Genomic DNA, 16,440 nt, shown 5'->3' with positions numbered 1-16,440 from the left:
AATAGTCTCACTTTAAAGCGACTTTAAAACTATGATTTTAACCAATATGTTTGTACTTGGATATACTGTCTTCAAAACTGAATTTATCGTGAAGCTGATATTCTGCAAATGGACAGAGAACAAATAGCCTCCTTTAACACAGTGTGTGAACAGCTAAAATAATAATAAAATGCATTTAATCATAGAAACATAATCATCAGTTATCACCTCTAATAGTGTTCCTCACCATTACAAATTAAGAACATTTACAGAAATGATTCAGTAAGGGAATGTCATTATGTGTGTGTGTGTGTGTGTGTCGATGTCTCCCTCTGCCTGTAAAGATGCTCTGGTGTATACACAAAGATGCCTTCCCTCCTCACACGAGGACAGTGTGAAAACGGAGGCGGGAGAGCTGTCCTAATTTAGCGTTGCCTTCTGTCCTGTGCAGGCTTGCCAACATGCGGACGACACATTAACAATATAAGAACATAAACAGGCTCCATTGTGTTTTTGTTTTTGTTCTCTCTCTCTCTCTCTCTCTCTCTGTTACACTGACACTGCACTGGAACAAGGAAAATATTTCAAAACCAACCTGCTAGCAAACCCTTAAGCGTTTTATTGTGAAATTCCAGTATAGAAACCTTGTCTTTAGAATTTGAGATGTGTCGAGGCCAGTTCCAGGCATTGGCACAGGGGAACAAGGCCCCGTCCCCTGAAAAAAATGCTCTGATTAAGTATTTCAGCTGACTACCAGCTGAAGCAAAGGTGCAACCTTTGTTTGGTGGCAACATAAGTCAACTATATCTGACCACGCAATCAAATGTTGACAGACTCTGGGACGGATACTTTGATAAATCCCCAGCCTCTGAGAAGTGCTGCGTCAGAGCGCTGTGCCGTTACACACGGCCGCTCGCTGTGTTTTCCTTCATTAAATTGCCTGAAAACACCATCTGCTCCAGTATAACCACACAGACCTCTACACACATCAGACTGGTCGGTAATAACTAGATATGCTGCTTTTTTATGAGGAGATGTCTGGTTACCAGGGCTCATCATACTGTCTTTTCCAACTTTCTTTTTAGTAAAAGTAGCGTAAGCCTTAAGCCTTCCTCGCTGAGCTGCCGTTATCACAGTTTAACTGTGATTGGCGCTGCTGTTTCACAGCTATTGGACCAGTGATGTGACTGGGAGAGAGTATTTAGGTGTGGAGTATATCAACAGAGAAAGAAAGAGAGAGGAAAGATGCCACCCGAATCTACAGGCTGTGTGAGCCAACAGGCACAAGAACCCTTATTCTCCTTTCAATAATTCACTACATGTTAACTATCAGGTAGGAAAACTCTATAAAATATGCATTAATACAGATCAGTGTATATGATGGTATAGTGGCATTAGAATGTGCCAGGTGCCAAATTTTGCCAATTTTTTTTTCACCATGGTGTTTGATGGGAATCATTCCCATGGACCCCCAGCTGGCTACTCCATATCCTTGTGGAAGGCCCTGGTTATTGTACACAGCCTACCTGCACTCGATAGAAGATAGCTTTAGATAAAAACATAAAACAGCCAACAAACATCTTTTTCCCCCCCCCGACTCTAAGCAGTCTAGAACTGGGCATGGCATGTACCTGGTAAAGTCTAAAATAATAAATAAGTAGCCCACAGTGGGTTAAGAGTTGTATGACTAATATCTTCGCGAGAGGAGGGTAAGTCCTACAGATGTGGAGCTTAAAACAATGACGTGGTACGTAATTCATTTATTCATTAGAACGGGATTACCTGTTCAAGTTACTTATGGGAAATCAATATTCAGCCCCCGGACTACAAAGGATTTCATATACAGCATGGCGAAACAAACATGAACCGACATACACAGACGCGCTAGGGTAAATATCACAGACCAACCTTAACCTGGCTCATAAAGCACAATTTAATGCTTTATTTAAAACAGGGATCACTCTTCTCATAAGGAAGATAATCTCCTCATAAAGTTAACCCCTCAATCAATCCTTTTACATTTGTTTTCTCACTTAGGCCGGAGACCTCCTGGGTGAGAGGACGTGTTGATCACATGGTTTGTGACTTTCACTGTAAAATCAACTTAAACCCTGCAATAATAACTGCAATGCACACGAGGGACATATTTTTTTAGGGCTTTGGAATTGGTGTTGCTGAACTCCTCTGACTGTTCTCTTTGCATTTAGAAAAGAAAATGTTGCACACAAGCAAAAGCCTGAGTCAAAATCGCAAATACAGAGCAAAGTAGCATCTTTTATGTAGTCCAATATCAAAATAAACACGTGAAATGAGGCAGAATATAAAGGGAGAGAGATTTGATTCAGAACAGTAAAGAATGTTTTAAACCCAGAGGTAACATCTGAAAGCACTGACCTGGTGATCTTGTCGGTGCAGGACATTGTGATGAGCTGCTCGCCCTGTAAGACGCCGTCCCACGTCTGGACGGGCCCCCGACCTCGCACCGGCACTGTCCCCTCGCCTGACTCGATTTTGGTCCGCAGGTGGCTTCGGTGCTTTCTCATGAGGTGTCTGCTGCTGTGTACTGCCAACACAACACATAGAGCCTCAGCCTGAGCTTCATCAGTCTACATTATGTCATTTCTTATTACACGGCTCCGCTGGAAACCCAATCTAATTAGCTATTAATGAAGTCTGTTATTTCTAAATAACACAAAGCAGTTCCAGATCGAATCACATTAATAAGCGGCCAAGATTCATTTTGTAGACTTCTAATCAAATTTACCCAAAATGCACCAGGCCACAAAGACACCAGGTAAACTAAAGTAGAAACAGTCGAAATTCTTCCAGTATTGCTTTTTATATATTTTATAAAAATGATCCATAATAAAGTACACATTAGCTCTTAAGTGTTACATTCTCTGTATAATTAGGGATGTTCTCTGCTACTAATTATTGGTGTTCTAGTGTAACCAGCTCAATTTAATTAGGAAAAGAAATAACTGTTTATCCAATATTACGTTAAGCCGATAAAGAATAGGACATTACTATTATATATTTGAATAAGATGACGGGTACAGTTTTCCAGCGAAAAGACAAACATTGCAATTCCTTTCAAAGCAAAAGTTTAAATGAGGTTAACAGCTTCATTTGGGGAATTAAATGTATTATCTAGGGACCGTTGACTGCCTAATTGTTAATGAAGTGAGCGTATGACTGGATTGTTGCTGGATGTACGGAGCAGCCTGCGGTCTGGAAGGAAGGAGAAGGAAGCATTTTACTGGATAAAGCAGCTTTGATGAACTTAGGACTTTATATATTAGGCATGGTATGAAGTAGTATTGTACGATGAGCCGACAATGCAACCACATTAGTCGGAGCACAGTCCCTTGATCTGTTCAAGCCACTTTCATGTGGTGTTTGCAAGGCAGCATTACCTCTACGAGCAGTAATATTGTTAATAGAGTATAAAATATTCGTAAATAGTCTGCATATTATCAGAAGTAGAAACTCCACACTTTCTGTGAAAGGAAACATTAATATAAATATAGATATTGCATTTCTTGCTTTCAGTACAAATTACAATATGGATATCTCCTTAATAAGAAGAGTGTGCATAAAAAAAATCACTGTTTTTGTTTTAATAACCTCTTACTTCTCTAGGATTAAACTCTCCTTCCTTCTTTCTTCCTGCATGGCTGTTGCTTTGGCTGATTTGACAGCAGCTAAAAATTAAGCCCCGACTTCCAGCTCAGAAATGTTTAAGAACAGTCAGGAAAAGGTACTTAGTAATTTTTCTAATCTCTGAGAGCGCACTGCGGAACATTTAAGAGGTTTAATGACCACAAACGTCAAGTTCAAAGGCTCCTCCGGTGACAGCATCAGCATTTCCATCCTCGCTGGCTTCATGAAAATCTCACCATGCACTGCTCTGTAGTGTATATTCATACAGCTGAATAGCAGCTTCAGTCTGTGATGAAAGGGAGGGGGTTGGGGGTAGGGGGAGGAAATATATACATTCCACTGATGGAAACTGCAGTCCAGATTACATTTCTGAACTCGTAGGCTACCAGAAAAAAATGTTGGGCAAACCGTCTAAATGAATATACAATTTATTTTCAGTGGGTAAGCAATAAAATGTCATCTAGTCAGCACAGCGTGGCTGAAAGGAGCCAAAGACGGGATGTGACATGAAAAGGATGCCAGCTTCTTGACAGTGTCTGGAGGAAAAAAATTTAAAATAAAGAAGCAGGGCAGCGGCTTTCAGGCTATCTGCCAGAGAAAATGATCTCTCTATAAACCTGAGAGACTGACTGATGAGTGATAATAGAGGAAATGGCAGCGATTACATTACAGAGAAATGCATGGAGTATTATTTTGATCTCGTTTTTTGGCATTGTCAACCTATGTTACGACAAAAGAAACAGAGAGGCCTGGTGTCTTACGGTCAGTGGTGATCTCATAGGGCGAGTTGAGCCTCCCGTCTCCACACGGCGAGGTGCTGATGTACATGTGGAAATGGACGTTGTCTCTCAACCTGTAGCCACACTCCTTGTGCCGCACAAATATCGACTCCTCCCAGTCCTCCGGCCTTTTACTTAAAGAGGAAAAAAAGGCACAAAAAAAACACAACAACAGGGAGACTGATGAGAAAGGTAGCATCATTTATCACAGCATTGCAAATAGATTTCCACCTTTTTGTTTCCAATGATGAAGTGAGGCAGGGACAGAGAGAGAGATGGACACTGGCCCGCTCTCTGACCACAGTCCATTCTCCTGCTGTCACACAGGACTCCTGGACATTACTCAGGCTGTCCACATGTCTCAGGGGGAGACAGGGAGAGTGAGTTTAACCTGCGGTCTACGCACGGTCTGCATTTAAGTCGTGAAAGTGAAACCATGAAGCTCAACTTAAGAACTGGTTGAGTTAAAATAATGGCTGAATATATAAAAAACATTCAAGACGTTACAGCTTTAGTCTGTAAATTATATATATATATATATATACACACTAGTGATAAAATAAGTACTTCTTTTTAATACAGCTAAACCAGAAGTTTACCAAAGATTTTTTCCAAACCATTAACAATAAGCTGAATACCTGCATTATGTCCAACAAGGAGATACATTATTTAACTTTGAAATCTGGGTCACTCACACGCACGCGCACACGCACACGCACACGCACACACATATAGGTGCATACGCTTGGTATACCTAAACTATGCATCACAATGCAAAGCACGGCTGAACTCTTTATATAACCTCTCCTCTGTCTCCGGTGTCCTTTCACTGAGCATAAATATGGCAGTTCTGGCATTTTGTTTGGTCATTTCATTATGAGTTATCGTCCCCATTAGCCATTTTACTCAGCTGCAAAGTCTCTGTACCTGCCATCCAGCATTGTGCTAAGACAAAAAGTCAGTGCTGTGTATGCAAATATGACATTCAACGATCTAGACTTCTAGCCACTAATCTGATGAATCAGCCTTGCCATCGAGTTCCTTCGGGAGCTCAAAAACATAATATATGCTTATGTACTGGAGGCAGTTAGGAGTCAAAACTCATCATGACTGTCTCTTGATACTGGTTCAAATCTTGGTGAGTTTGTGTTCACCAGAGCATGCTGTACTCGTAAAGGCACACAATGTAGGTACATTTAAAAAAGTGCTGAAAACAAATAGGCCATTGAGATCCTGAGCTGAACCAGTGAGAGTCATAGTATGCTTAGTTAGCAGGAGAGAACAGCACCCGTATAGCTCTTTGATTATTGAAAAATCTCTGGTGACCAAAGCCGTGCTGTTTCTATGGAGCTTATCATACAGGAGAGAGCATTCTTTGGCAGCGCACTGCAGCAGGAGGTCACAACAAATAAGATATTTAATGCTGTTAAGCACACGTTAATGCATAACGTAATGTACTGCATGTTAAAATAGTTGGAGGCACCTTGGAAACTAAAGTGTATAAAGACTGATGCAGTGATACTGATAGCGGATATCGGGCCGATACTGACTCAAATAGCTATATTGGGTTGGGGCTGATCAATTTAATTACATGGATATATACTGTATTTATAATTTACTGGAATTTGGATTCCTGTTTATGGTTTGACCAATTTGTTGCTGCATTAAAAAAGGTTTATACTTGAATTGTAATTCCTGATCATTTTGAAGATGTTTAACAAAGTTGCCGGTATCCCGGGTATCAGTATTGGAATGAAAAGAAGTCCATGTATAGATGCAGACAAAGCATATCTTATTTTTTTTAAGATGAGAAGAATTGTTATAGATTAAACCATCCAACAGTAGATTGGATATAAAATAATTAAAATTATCTCAATACAACAGTAAAATTTGGCATCAGTAATACTATTCTAATTCCATAATATACAATAATAACACTGAAAGGGGTTTGATTCATTATGAGTTATTTAATTTTTTATACTATAGATCATGTAACATTTGACCGCCGTGGCCATAATTCATCGTCCCTTCTTGTAGTCAAAGAATTGTTTATAAATGCATAATTGATAAAAAAAAAAGTTATATACAGAGCAGATATGTACACTCTAGCAGACCAAAACAAAAGCCATTTAATTTCAGTTGGTCTTGAAGCTTCTTCAGCAAGCAGCAAAACCCCTGAGTGTATAGAACTCAGCAATGTTGTATTTTATATAAAAAAATAAATCTTTTAATCTATAAAAGGAAAAGTCTGTTAATCCTTTCTTATAAGGTGACCCAGTTTTGCTTTAAGTACGTTTTGCTGATAATACATCTATACTTTTCAACATTTTAATGCAAGACCTAGTGCTTCTAAGGCAGTATTCTTACACTGTTGTTTTGCTACTTTTACTTCATTTAAGGATCTGAATAATTTTTCCACTACTGGTTAAATTTACCATAACCAACATGATCCTGATAGAACTTGTAGCAGCTGCACAAATCAATCTGTAGTAAGTAAATGGGCAACTATTTTCATAATCGATTACTCATTAATTACAATTTTTTTTTCAAGAAACTAAATTTCTTTGGGTCATAAAATCAGCTGATAAATCAATTATGATTGATATTGTGTTATTGTCAGTTGCACTCCTACTTCGGCTCATTATTGATTAATGCTAATCATTTTCTATGTTAAAATCAACATTAGATGATTTTAGACCAATCTTTGTCCTACATTTGGTAAGAGAATTAAGTTAAAACATTCCAATCATGTCGTACTTTTGGATGCTATCGAGTCAGTTCACATGTAAATGGTCGGCAAGATGCATGAGATGAAGGTGATTGATTTTTAATAACGGGCAAGCCCTCCAGACCAACAAATCAACTAGTTAAGGCAAGCATTATCAGGCTATTTCAAGGACCAAGAATGTAAATGCATTTGGGGTTTCAAAGCTGAAGAAAAAAAATACATATACAAGTACAGCACTCGAAGAATGGTTGTATGTCTTTAAGATACAGCCGGCCAGAATAAATCTATTACCTTAAGAAGAGTTCAAGTTGAGAGTAGAGGAAGCGTAGAAGCGCTCTGCGGGCAGTTACTTCTGCATGACAGTCGTTGACCACTTGTCCCTGGTCACTCAGGTATTCCCCGTTGATACACTTTGTACCCGTGGATAACGCCACCACCTGGGCGTGCCTCAGGTCCAGACCTGTTGAACAATTACAAACAGACTTATTTTGCTTGTCATATATTCCGTTTACTGCAATGACTCCTTAATCCAAGAGTTTAATAGCAGCCCTTAGTGTTTAATACCTAATGCATGTCCTTCCACACCTTCCTGTCTGAGGGTGGCATTTTGTCATCATTAAGAAAGAAGTCCAAGAACACACATTCACATTCACGAAGGATGAAACACACGTACACTGCTTAGGTCGCTAAAATGAACAACAACAAACTAACAGTAAAGCGGCCACTGGTGAAAAGCCAGGGTTCTCAGCCAATAAGTGTGACTATTATTTATGTAATTGTAATATATTTATACAGAATGGATAAAGACACATTTTGAAAGAGGACAATAATAAATCACACATGGAACTTCCCACACTTGTTGGCTTCAGAAATCATACAGAATTAGTCAGTAAAAGCCCTAGGCATTTTTCATCCATCCCGTATTTTTGCATGGGGCGAAGGCGTCCTGACTTAAGTATTCTATAAAATATAGCTACAGTTGCCACAAGGACTTTTCCAGAATCAAGAATGAAATCTGGGACCACCTGTGCACATTTTAACACTTTTAGACATTGTCAACTTTTCCTAAGAAAGAAGTGAACTTACATAACATTATAATTGTGCCAAAAGTTTTAACACCAGCGTGCGGAATACAATTCTGACCCTTGGAGAGCGTCAATGGCAAAATTTCGGGGGTCTCTAAAAAACTATTCGTCACTTCCAACAAGCTTTCTAATCCTCCGTTTTCATTACTTAAACTGCAAAACATTTATTCACAGATCTTAATAGTTAGTGCGACAGATGATTCTCCACCGTAAATGACACAGCCACAGTTGCACGAAGCAAGCCCGTCTTCACGTCTGTGCGTGGACCTAATTGGACCCTGTTTGGACAAATTTGATCAAGTGCCTTTAGTGAGAACCTGTCTCTCCTCTTCTTAGTTGTGTGAGACGCCTTTGTTATCAACAGTATTAGCCCCAGTGATTTGTGTTCAAAGTGTTTACAGCCTTGTTGCCTTGGCTTGAATCCATAAAATCTTGTAAATTGTGTATTGAGTCAGTGTAGGACTTGGGCATGATACTGCAGCGCTAGGTGGGTGGGTTGCCACCGGGTATTTTGCACACTGCCTAACACTACTTTGCATAAAACAATTTCATGTCATGGCAAGTATTTTTACAGTAAAGTAGCATACAATGAAAGTCAGGAATTGATAAGAAAATATAAGTCAAACTAAAATAGAGTAAAGAGAATATAAAGCAACCCTTAACAGCAATGGGTGGAAAAATAGACCTCATACTGAAGCTAGTCTCTAACTTGTATAGACAAGGTTTGCGTACACAGTGTAATGAAAAGGAAAACATGAGAGAAGAACAGGGTAAAAAGGTCATTCTGACGGATAACTTTGGGTTATTTCCATAACCACAGTTCTCTGAGTAGCATGGGTAAGCGTCTTTTCAGAAGCTCCTATCACACCACAGCAGCCAGGATTAGCTGGATCCAAGGAGTAAAGGAGGGAAGAGACCCTCCACCTATAAACTGGGCTGGCACTACAGTAGGGCAATCTTTCTAATAGTCAAATCATCCTGTCATCACCAGGAACGTTTTTGATTGCAGTGAAAATGTTTTTTTAAAGGGTAAACACTAACAAATATGGATTGAAGCAGAATATTTCAATAGAAATAAAGATCTTTAGAATTTTTGAAAAGATTACATCTTTCTTTTTGGACAGAGAGAAGGGAAGAGTACAAGTCAAATTAGCAGTTATTCCTCTCCCGCAGTACATTTCACAAATGCCTTAGGATGACTAGATACTGATTGTTTTTCCTCTGGTAGGCAAACCTGGTGTCCTCTGTGGGTGGTATACTGGATGCAGATATAGGCATCTATAACATTAACTGAAAAATTCTCTTTATACCATGGACCTGCGAAAAAGGTGCCCTAAAAGGGCCTTAATGTTTGTCTGTCAAATGTTGAGCACTGAACCACAAAAGTGATGGCGTGCACCTTTTCAAAGAGCTTTACGTGCCTTTTTTTTACTCTTTTGCATCTACAGTGACAGCTGCACCAAAGATTGGGGCCATGGGATGTTCCAGAAGGACCATCACTTACTCACTGACTGACTGACCTTGAGGTATTTCTAATTCTGGGATAGAGGGGCAGCCACATCACTTTTATTCGCCCAGCTTTAGTAGCAGAGAGCAGATTTTCTGAGAGATTCCTCAGCTTTTGGTTGATGACTGATCCAGTTAGTAATATAGCATCTTGAGTGAGAACAATTTAAGGTAGGTTTGCTTCTTCAAGGACTCATGGATAGCTTGGGAATGTTTAGGGTCAAGAAATCAAACACGTATCCCAACTGGATATTTACCACAATGTTTTGTTTCCTGCTTTGCTTTTATGGAAACCTCCATTGACAGTTGGTAGCTGCTACCTTCCTAGAAGTAGTAAAAATACTATTCTTCCAAGCTAGAGGTTTTTGCATAAGCAATGTTGTGTCAGCCAGATTAACGGGGAAATGGTCTTTACCCTCCCTGACGCTTGGTTCCATCCAATTCTGTCTGGACAGCATGAAAGAAGCCTCAAAAGAGGTCACCGTAGCGACATTCTCAATGTGAGACATGAAGTCAAAGCTATGAGAGAGAGTTCACAGCTCACAACGTCATCCTGTGTTGTGTTGGTTTTCCTTTGAGAAAAATACACTTTTTTCTCAGTGAGGATTCAGGCCAGTGCAGGGCCATGTGAGAGCCCCACTGACTGACAGATAGACGGAGGTGGTGCAGAGGGGGTAGAGGCTGGATCAGCACGTTAAAGGCATGCCATTCCTTCTTGGCTGCCACAAATCTCTCCCATCGCCTCTCAAAGTCAGGCTTCGCTGGCTTCTGGCAGACCTGCAGGCACCGCCGGCCCGGCACATGAGCTTTTATCAGCCTCGGCCCAGATGGCACTGCGGCGGTGGAGTCCTGACACCTCCACTGATGAGGAATGGGAAGGAGGGCAAAGGAGGCAAAAGTTAAGGGAGGGTGGAATGTGTGTGTGGGCAGTTAAGGAAAAAACGAGCATAGAGAAGAAGACAGGAAAGTCTAAGGTAGGGTGGAATGAGTTCAACTTTTACTCTTTTATAAACTACAGCGGAGAACTTTGAAGAATATTTATCTTTAAAAAACTATGTTGTATGACTTTTAAATTCTAAAATGAATGTACTGTACCATTTGGAACATATGTAATATGTAAAAATCTAAGTAAACATTATTGTCTAGTAAATTAAATTTTTGTATCCTTTCTTTGCTAGTAGTCTTAAAATAAATATACTTTTTTTTCCAAAGAATAGTGGACAGATTTTGACTGATTTATCAATGTTTTCAGTCATTGACAAACAAAGTTATCAAACTTTTTCATCACATTTATTGCTACTTTGAGACAGGAGAGCCAAGCTGTAAACACAACACCAACATACCATCTTCTTTAAAGTTACTATGGTAAAGTTGTTAGCAAACAGACCCATGAGGTAGATTCAAAGCCACATTATATTTCATTTGGAGTCGTGTTTTGGACACCTGGCGAATGAAAATCCAATATTCAGTCTACCTTTAGCTCCGTTTTTAATTTCCACTTACTCCTGAGGGAAATATCTGGCTCTTTAGCTGCTAAATGCTCCACTATTTTCATCAGGTAGTTGCTAGATTTGTAACAAAGCTTTTGAAGTTTGTTGTAGCTTTTTAACAACACTGTTTTGAGCAGTGAGAGTGAACCAAAGCAGCGGAGTTGTGCGCCTGAAAACCAAAACAATAAGCTGAAAGATGCTTCAATGCTCCATAGAGTTGAGGAGACTGCAGAGGCAGGTGGTTATTATCCATGGGTTATTCAGTACCAACGCCATCTTTCCTATACAAGCAGTCATGAGTCATCCATTTTTAATATAAAAATATTGTTTATAGCAGCTTTAAACATTATTTTGTCACTATGTAGGACTGGTATCTTTCGCTCTGAGTAAAATTGTACACTAGAGACCGATGATAAATTAAATGATAAGAGTCCTCTTGATAAATTTGTATTCAGGACTTGGATCTATCTTTTTTATGAATGAAATGTTAAAACAAAAATGAAGGGCATTGAGTTCAGAGGAAGTAAATGCTGTTGTAAATAACAATAGCTTGTATTCACTGCTCCTCTAGTGAGTCATTAATCATACATTTATTCACAAACATTTTTACTTGCATCACACTTTTGTTGGGGTGCAAACAGGTCATTAACAGAATGATGTATATACTTTACATACAGCTTCGGAAACACATCAGCGTGTGTATGCTGATGTGTGCAGTGATTAATGAAATGTGTCGACAGTGAGATAATGATTTCTATCATCACTTGGATCAAACGTTAAACATCTTTCAGTATCTTTTGTTGTAAATAACACTCATGGAGGAGTAGTAAATGAAGGTTAAACCTACTGTGCTGCTGCACAGAAAACATACAATATTTATGACGGTGCAGCACCATAAAAATCTCTATATCATGAGTTCGACTATTGGCATTCCCTGTAAGCAATGTGCCCAAATTCTTTCTCGGTGATAAAGCAAGTTCTAAAAGGTAACAGACTCAACCAATTTCATTCTCCTGCTTTCCCTTGCCGTTCCACTTTGCGATTGTTTAGATCAATTTTGCAGTGGATAATTTCTGCTGCGCTGCTCACTACCCTGCCATGAAATTGGCACTAAGGTTGCCTTCAGTTTGCAGAAGAGAGGAGAGGGGGAGAATAGATGAATGGGAGAGAGAGAGACACACGCAGAGGAGATAGAGAGCCCCACAGGCAGTGTGCTGTTTTTAAACCAGGAATAATCAGCTGCATCACAGAAACACAAAAAGAGAGGGTCAAAAGGAACAAGGTAGAGTGGAGTCAAAGGCCTGAGGCACTCTTCACACACAAATACATCTGTTACTGGTGATTCAAAGATGTCACACCCCGTGATAACAGCACTGTCAAAATGCATGTGCATCACAGACTGAGTCCTGGAACTACTCACTATGGCAACTGCACTATACTGTTCAGCGCACATAACTGTCAACGGCCTTTAACAGGGAGACAAAGCACACACCGCCTCACTATGGTAACCGAGCAGATAAACACACTTCGTGACAGCCCATGGAACAGGGGTGAACATGGGCGTATATTTAACACAGAATGTTGATGACTAACCCCTGAACTCGGCTGCACCTAAGTGGAGGGGAAAGTAAGTTAGGGGGTGTGGTAACAATCAAGCAAAGGAGTGCAATTTCCCTGTCAATTATTAAAGGTAATTTGTGCAGGCACTGTCTGCAGACCAAGTCAAAAATGTGAGCAAATTGCACTCAAATTTAAGTGATTGACACAAAAAAAAAAATCATATTCAAGAAATGACCAGCCTTTTTTCAAATAAATTGGTGAGTTTAACTTATTTTAATCTAAGTTCCGTTCAGCCATGGGGATTCTGGTTTCCTCTAGAGAGAGGCTTTTGTGGCAGATTCAGTCCACACAGCTCCTTCCATCAAAAATAGCTTGAGTGCTGTGGCAAAGACATGCTGCTTTCAAAAAAAGGAAGTGAGGGTCATTTTATCGGTCAACACTCGGTCAACACTTCTGACTAAATATAATCGTCCCCTGCTTCCAACTGTGTCACAGAACTTTGCCCTGCACACCTGCACTGTGTGCCATTGATTGCCCCTTGTGCCATGTGCCACTGAGTCACGTAAAAAGGGCTTAATGCAGGACATTACAACCATACATTGGTTTCTGCTCTGAGAAGTAAAGACTAAGGCAGAAATGTGAATATTTTAGCTGAACCAGTTCATTATTTTTCACTAATGTCATCATATTTATCAAACAGCTACAGAAAATGAATAAGGTCTGTTTTTCTTCATGTTTCATTACTTCCACCACACAACACTGGTTCTCCACTTGCTCTGTCTGCATGTTGGCAAGATGGCTTCTCACCGACAGGCTGCCTCACACTGCATTACACAGCGCTGCAGCCAGGGTCCAAATTATCTGTTTGGCTTATCGGCCAAGGGGGCTGCAGATACACTGGCTGTATGTGGAAATATTATTTAAACTGTTTCAACACTAAAGGGTAACATATTAAAACAGATAAATTCAGTGGTATACGCCTTTAAGTGCAAGAAGGATCACTTCTTAAGGAGTTTGAGAATATAGCAATTATGGAGGAACTAACAATGACCATTAAAAATAAGAAACAGTAATAAGTTTGGAGCATCAATAGTAATATTTTACTTCATCTGTTCCTTCTCGCCTCCAGCTATGAAGTCTGGCCTCCTGCTAGTAAAACGAGTAATTTAGCAGAGGTTGTGATGCTCAAAAAATTCATCCACCGCTTTACAGCAACAACAGTAGCGATGCAGGAGGCTACGAAAGAGCCTATGATGGAAGCAGAGGTTTAACTAACTTGGTAGTGTTATTTTTGGCATCAGGAGTATTTTTTCAAACATTGGAAAGCTCCCTTGAGAGCAAAAGAAGAGATTATAAAACAGTTTGCACAAACTGAATGGTATTCTTCATGACGTGTTAATTGCTTATTGTTTAAAAAATGCTGGAGTGCCCCTTTCATTTGTCACATATTATAGTAATGCTATGCTGGACCAAACTGTTTCCTTATCTTTTATAGGAGAGAAAACTCGATTTAGATGATGATTACAATTTTAGGGTGTGTTAATGGCATGAAACACACTGTAACAAGTAGTGTACCAAAGGATTGCTAAAAAGGACATTAATTATCCACACTTGTGGAGATTCATTAAAAATAAACAGGAATCCCAACCCAACAGGGACGTACGCATACATTTTGAGGGGCTGTTGCTCTAACCGGAAAAAAAGACAGTGACGCAACAAAGGCACAAGGTCACCCATGGGTCCATACCGTCCTGGTCTTACACACAATCCTCTCTCCGATGCTTCTCTGGTGCAACAGGAACCCCTTACAGCTCAGCCAAATGGGCTATTGCTCTGGCAACTGTGCACCTTGAAACCCAAGAATGTGTACAGTCTTCTAAAGTCAAGTTGAAGATCATTATTATTCTTGAGAAAATGTGTCAATGGGGCCATCCTACCTAAGTGTTAATTGTGGGCAGCCATAGTGCATCACACAGAGACCGAGGCCAGTTCTGGGGCCACTTCCTTGGGTCAGTGTAATGATGCATTTCCTCTAAATTGTACAGAACAGCTCTACTTTTGAAGGCTCTATGTTTGGAAAAAGGTTGTAAGTACACTGTACTCTTTTTGGTGCCACCTAGGCCGAGGTTACGAGCGAGCTGAGAAGATCCTAAAAGGTGGAGGTAAAAGCGGATTCAGCGAATGTGGCATTGAAGATGATGTCACGAAGGTCTCACAACGTGTCACCATGGCGATCAGCAGAGAATCCCTTCTACACACTATCTGAAGTGCAAAACAAAATGTTACCAATAGGACTGACATGCTACCCATAGTGATACGAGTCTAACCTTGCAGTGGAAATGAGGCATAACAGTGTTATTAGCAGCTGACATACTTGCCTTTTGGACTGTGCAAAGAAACCAGTGATAGAAAGTAACTTAGTTAAAGTTCTTTAGTGTTTGTACACTAAAGAACTTTTTTATTACACTGTATCTTTTTGACAGCTACTGGTTTCTCAGTTTATTTATGTTTAACATACTGCACACAATACATACAATTAATAATTACTTAATACTTATTTGGCAACGCAAAAATAACAGTTTGCTTCACTAAATAAAATTTGGAATGGATTTTTTAAATTTTTTTAATAGTGCTGTATATTTACCTTTACATGAGTAAAGGATATGAATAGGATTTCGAGCACTGCAAGAAACTGGAGATACCTGTGCAAATAGCCTCCACACAGAAAAGCTCCAGCTGAACCTGCTAGGGTTGGTCAATGCTAATCAGTAAGCTGCTGTGAACGACTCCAGAAACACATAGTAAACTGGTGCAAATATCTACAAGATATTAGGGATACAGTCTCACCAAAATGTTGAGGACAAATAGCTAAGAACACATTATTGGCAATCATCATTAAGAACCTTGAGGAATCAAAAAGAGAAATCCCTATAAGTGATTTGACAATGGACTTTACAGTGATCTATTATTGCACAAGGCAACTGCAATACGCAGACACAGCAAAGGTATTATCTGAATCCATTTATTCTCTATGATTATAAAACAGGGTAAAATAGTAACTAATAAGCCCCACATTATCTCTGAGCACCATAAAGCAAATATCAAAACATTTTCTTCCAAAGCCGAATGAGCTCTCAAGGTCACGTTTATCGTAAACTCTATTTCATGCCATTTAGGTTGAGCTCCACAAATCCTATCTTTCATGTGTTCTTTCAACACAAGATGTTGGATGTTTACACTGAATGTCATCCAATGCGTGTCGTTTGAATAACAGAAAATCTCTGTAACGCTCTACACTTGCTGAGAAAAAACCCAAAAAGAAACTTGGCAGAGCAGAGACTGCACCCTGTTGAATCTGTATTAGCTTTAACAGGCAACGGCTCTGAACATATAAGGATGTCTTTGTGAAATGCTGCTGAAGCTCTCAAATCTCTCTCTCTCTTTCTCTGCTTCAACACACCCTGGGCACATCTCTGTTAATTTTTTTGCCTCTTAGCAAGCTGTTTCGTTTCCGGATGTGATTATTGAACATTAAAATTTGTGGCAGCCGGAAAACCAGATAAAGAGTAGAGAAGAATCCCTGTTTGAAAATGGATATGCAGACTAAGAACCATAGCTTAGTCGTCATTTGTAATCAACTTGTTTGAAAC

At 39.7% G+C, this 16,440-nt stretch overlaps 1 protein-coding gene across 1 annotated transcript in view; it reads right to left on the bottom strand.

Moving 5' to 3' along the window:
• Nucleotides 1-16,440, bottom strand: part of adarb2 (adenosine deaminase RNA specific B2 (inactive)) — a 166,144-nt gene that overhangs the window by 11,365 nt on the left and 138,339 nt on the right. Inside the window, exons 5-7 of the mRNA XM_054623126.1 lie at nucleotides 7,441-7,609; nucleotides 4,404-4,555; nucleotides 2,374-2,542 (exon numbers count right to left, since the gene is read on the bottom strand). Coding sequence (XP_054479101.1) covers nucleotides 2,374-2,542; nucleotides 4,404-4,555; nucleotides 7,441-7,609 — 490 coding nt within the window. The remainder of the gene's footprint in view (nucleotides 1-2,373; nucleotides 2,543-4,403; nucleotides 4,556-7,440; nucleotides 7,610-16,440) is intronic.

This window comes from Anoplopoma fimbria, chromosome 21 (genome assembly GCF_027596085.1).
Source record: "Anoplopoma fimbria isolate UVic2021 breed Golden Eagle Sablefish chromosome 21, Afim_UVic_2022, whole genome shotgun sequence".
In the NCBI taxonomy this organism is placed as follows: Eukaryota; Metazoa; Chordata; class Actinopteri; order Perciformes; family Anoplopomatidae; genus Anoplopoma; species Anoplopoma fimbria.
This window is presented reverse-complemented; position numbering and strand designations above follow the sequence as displayed.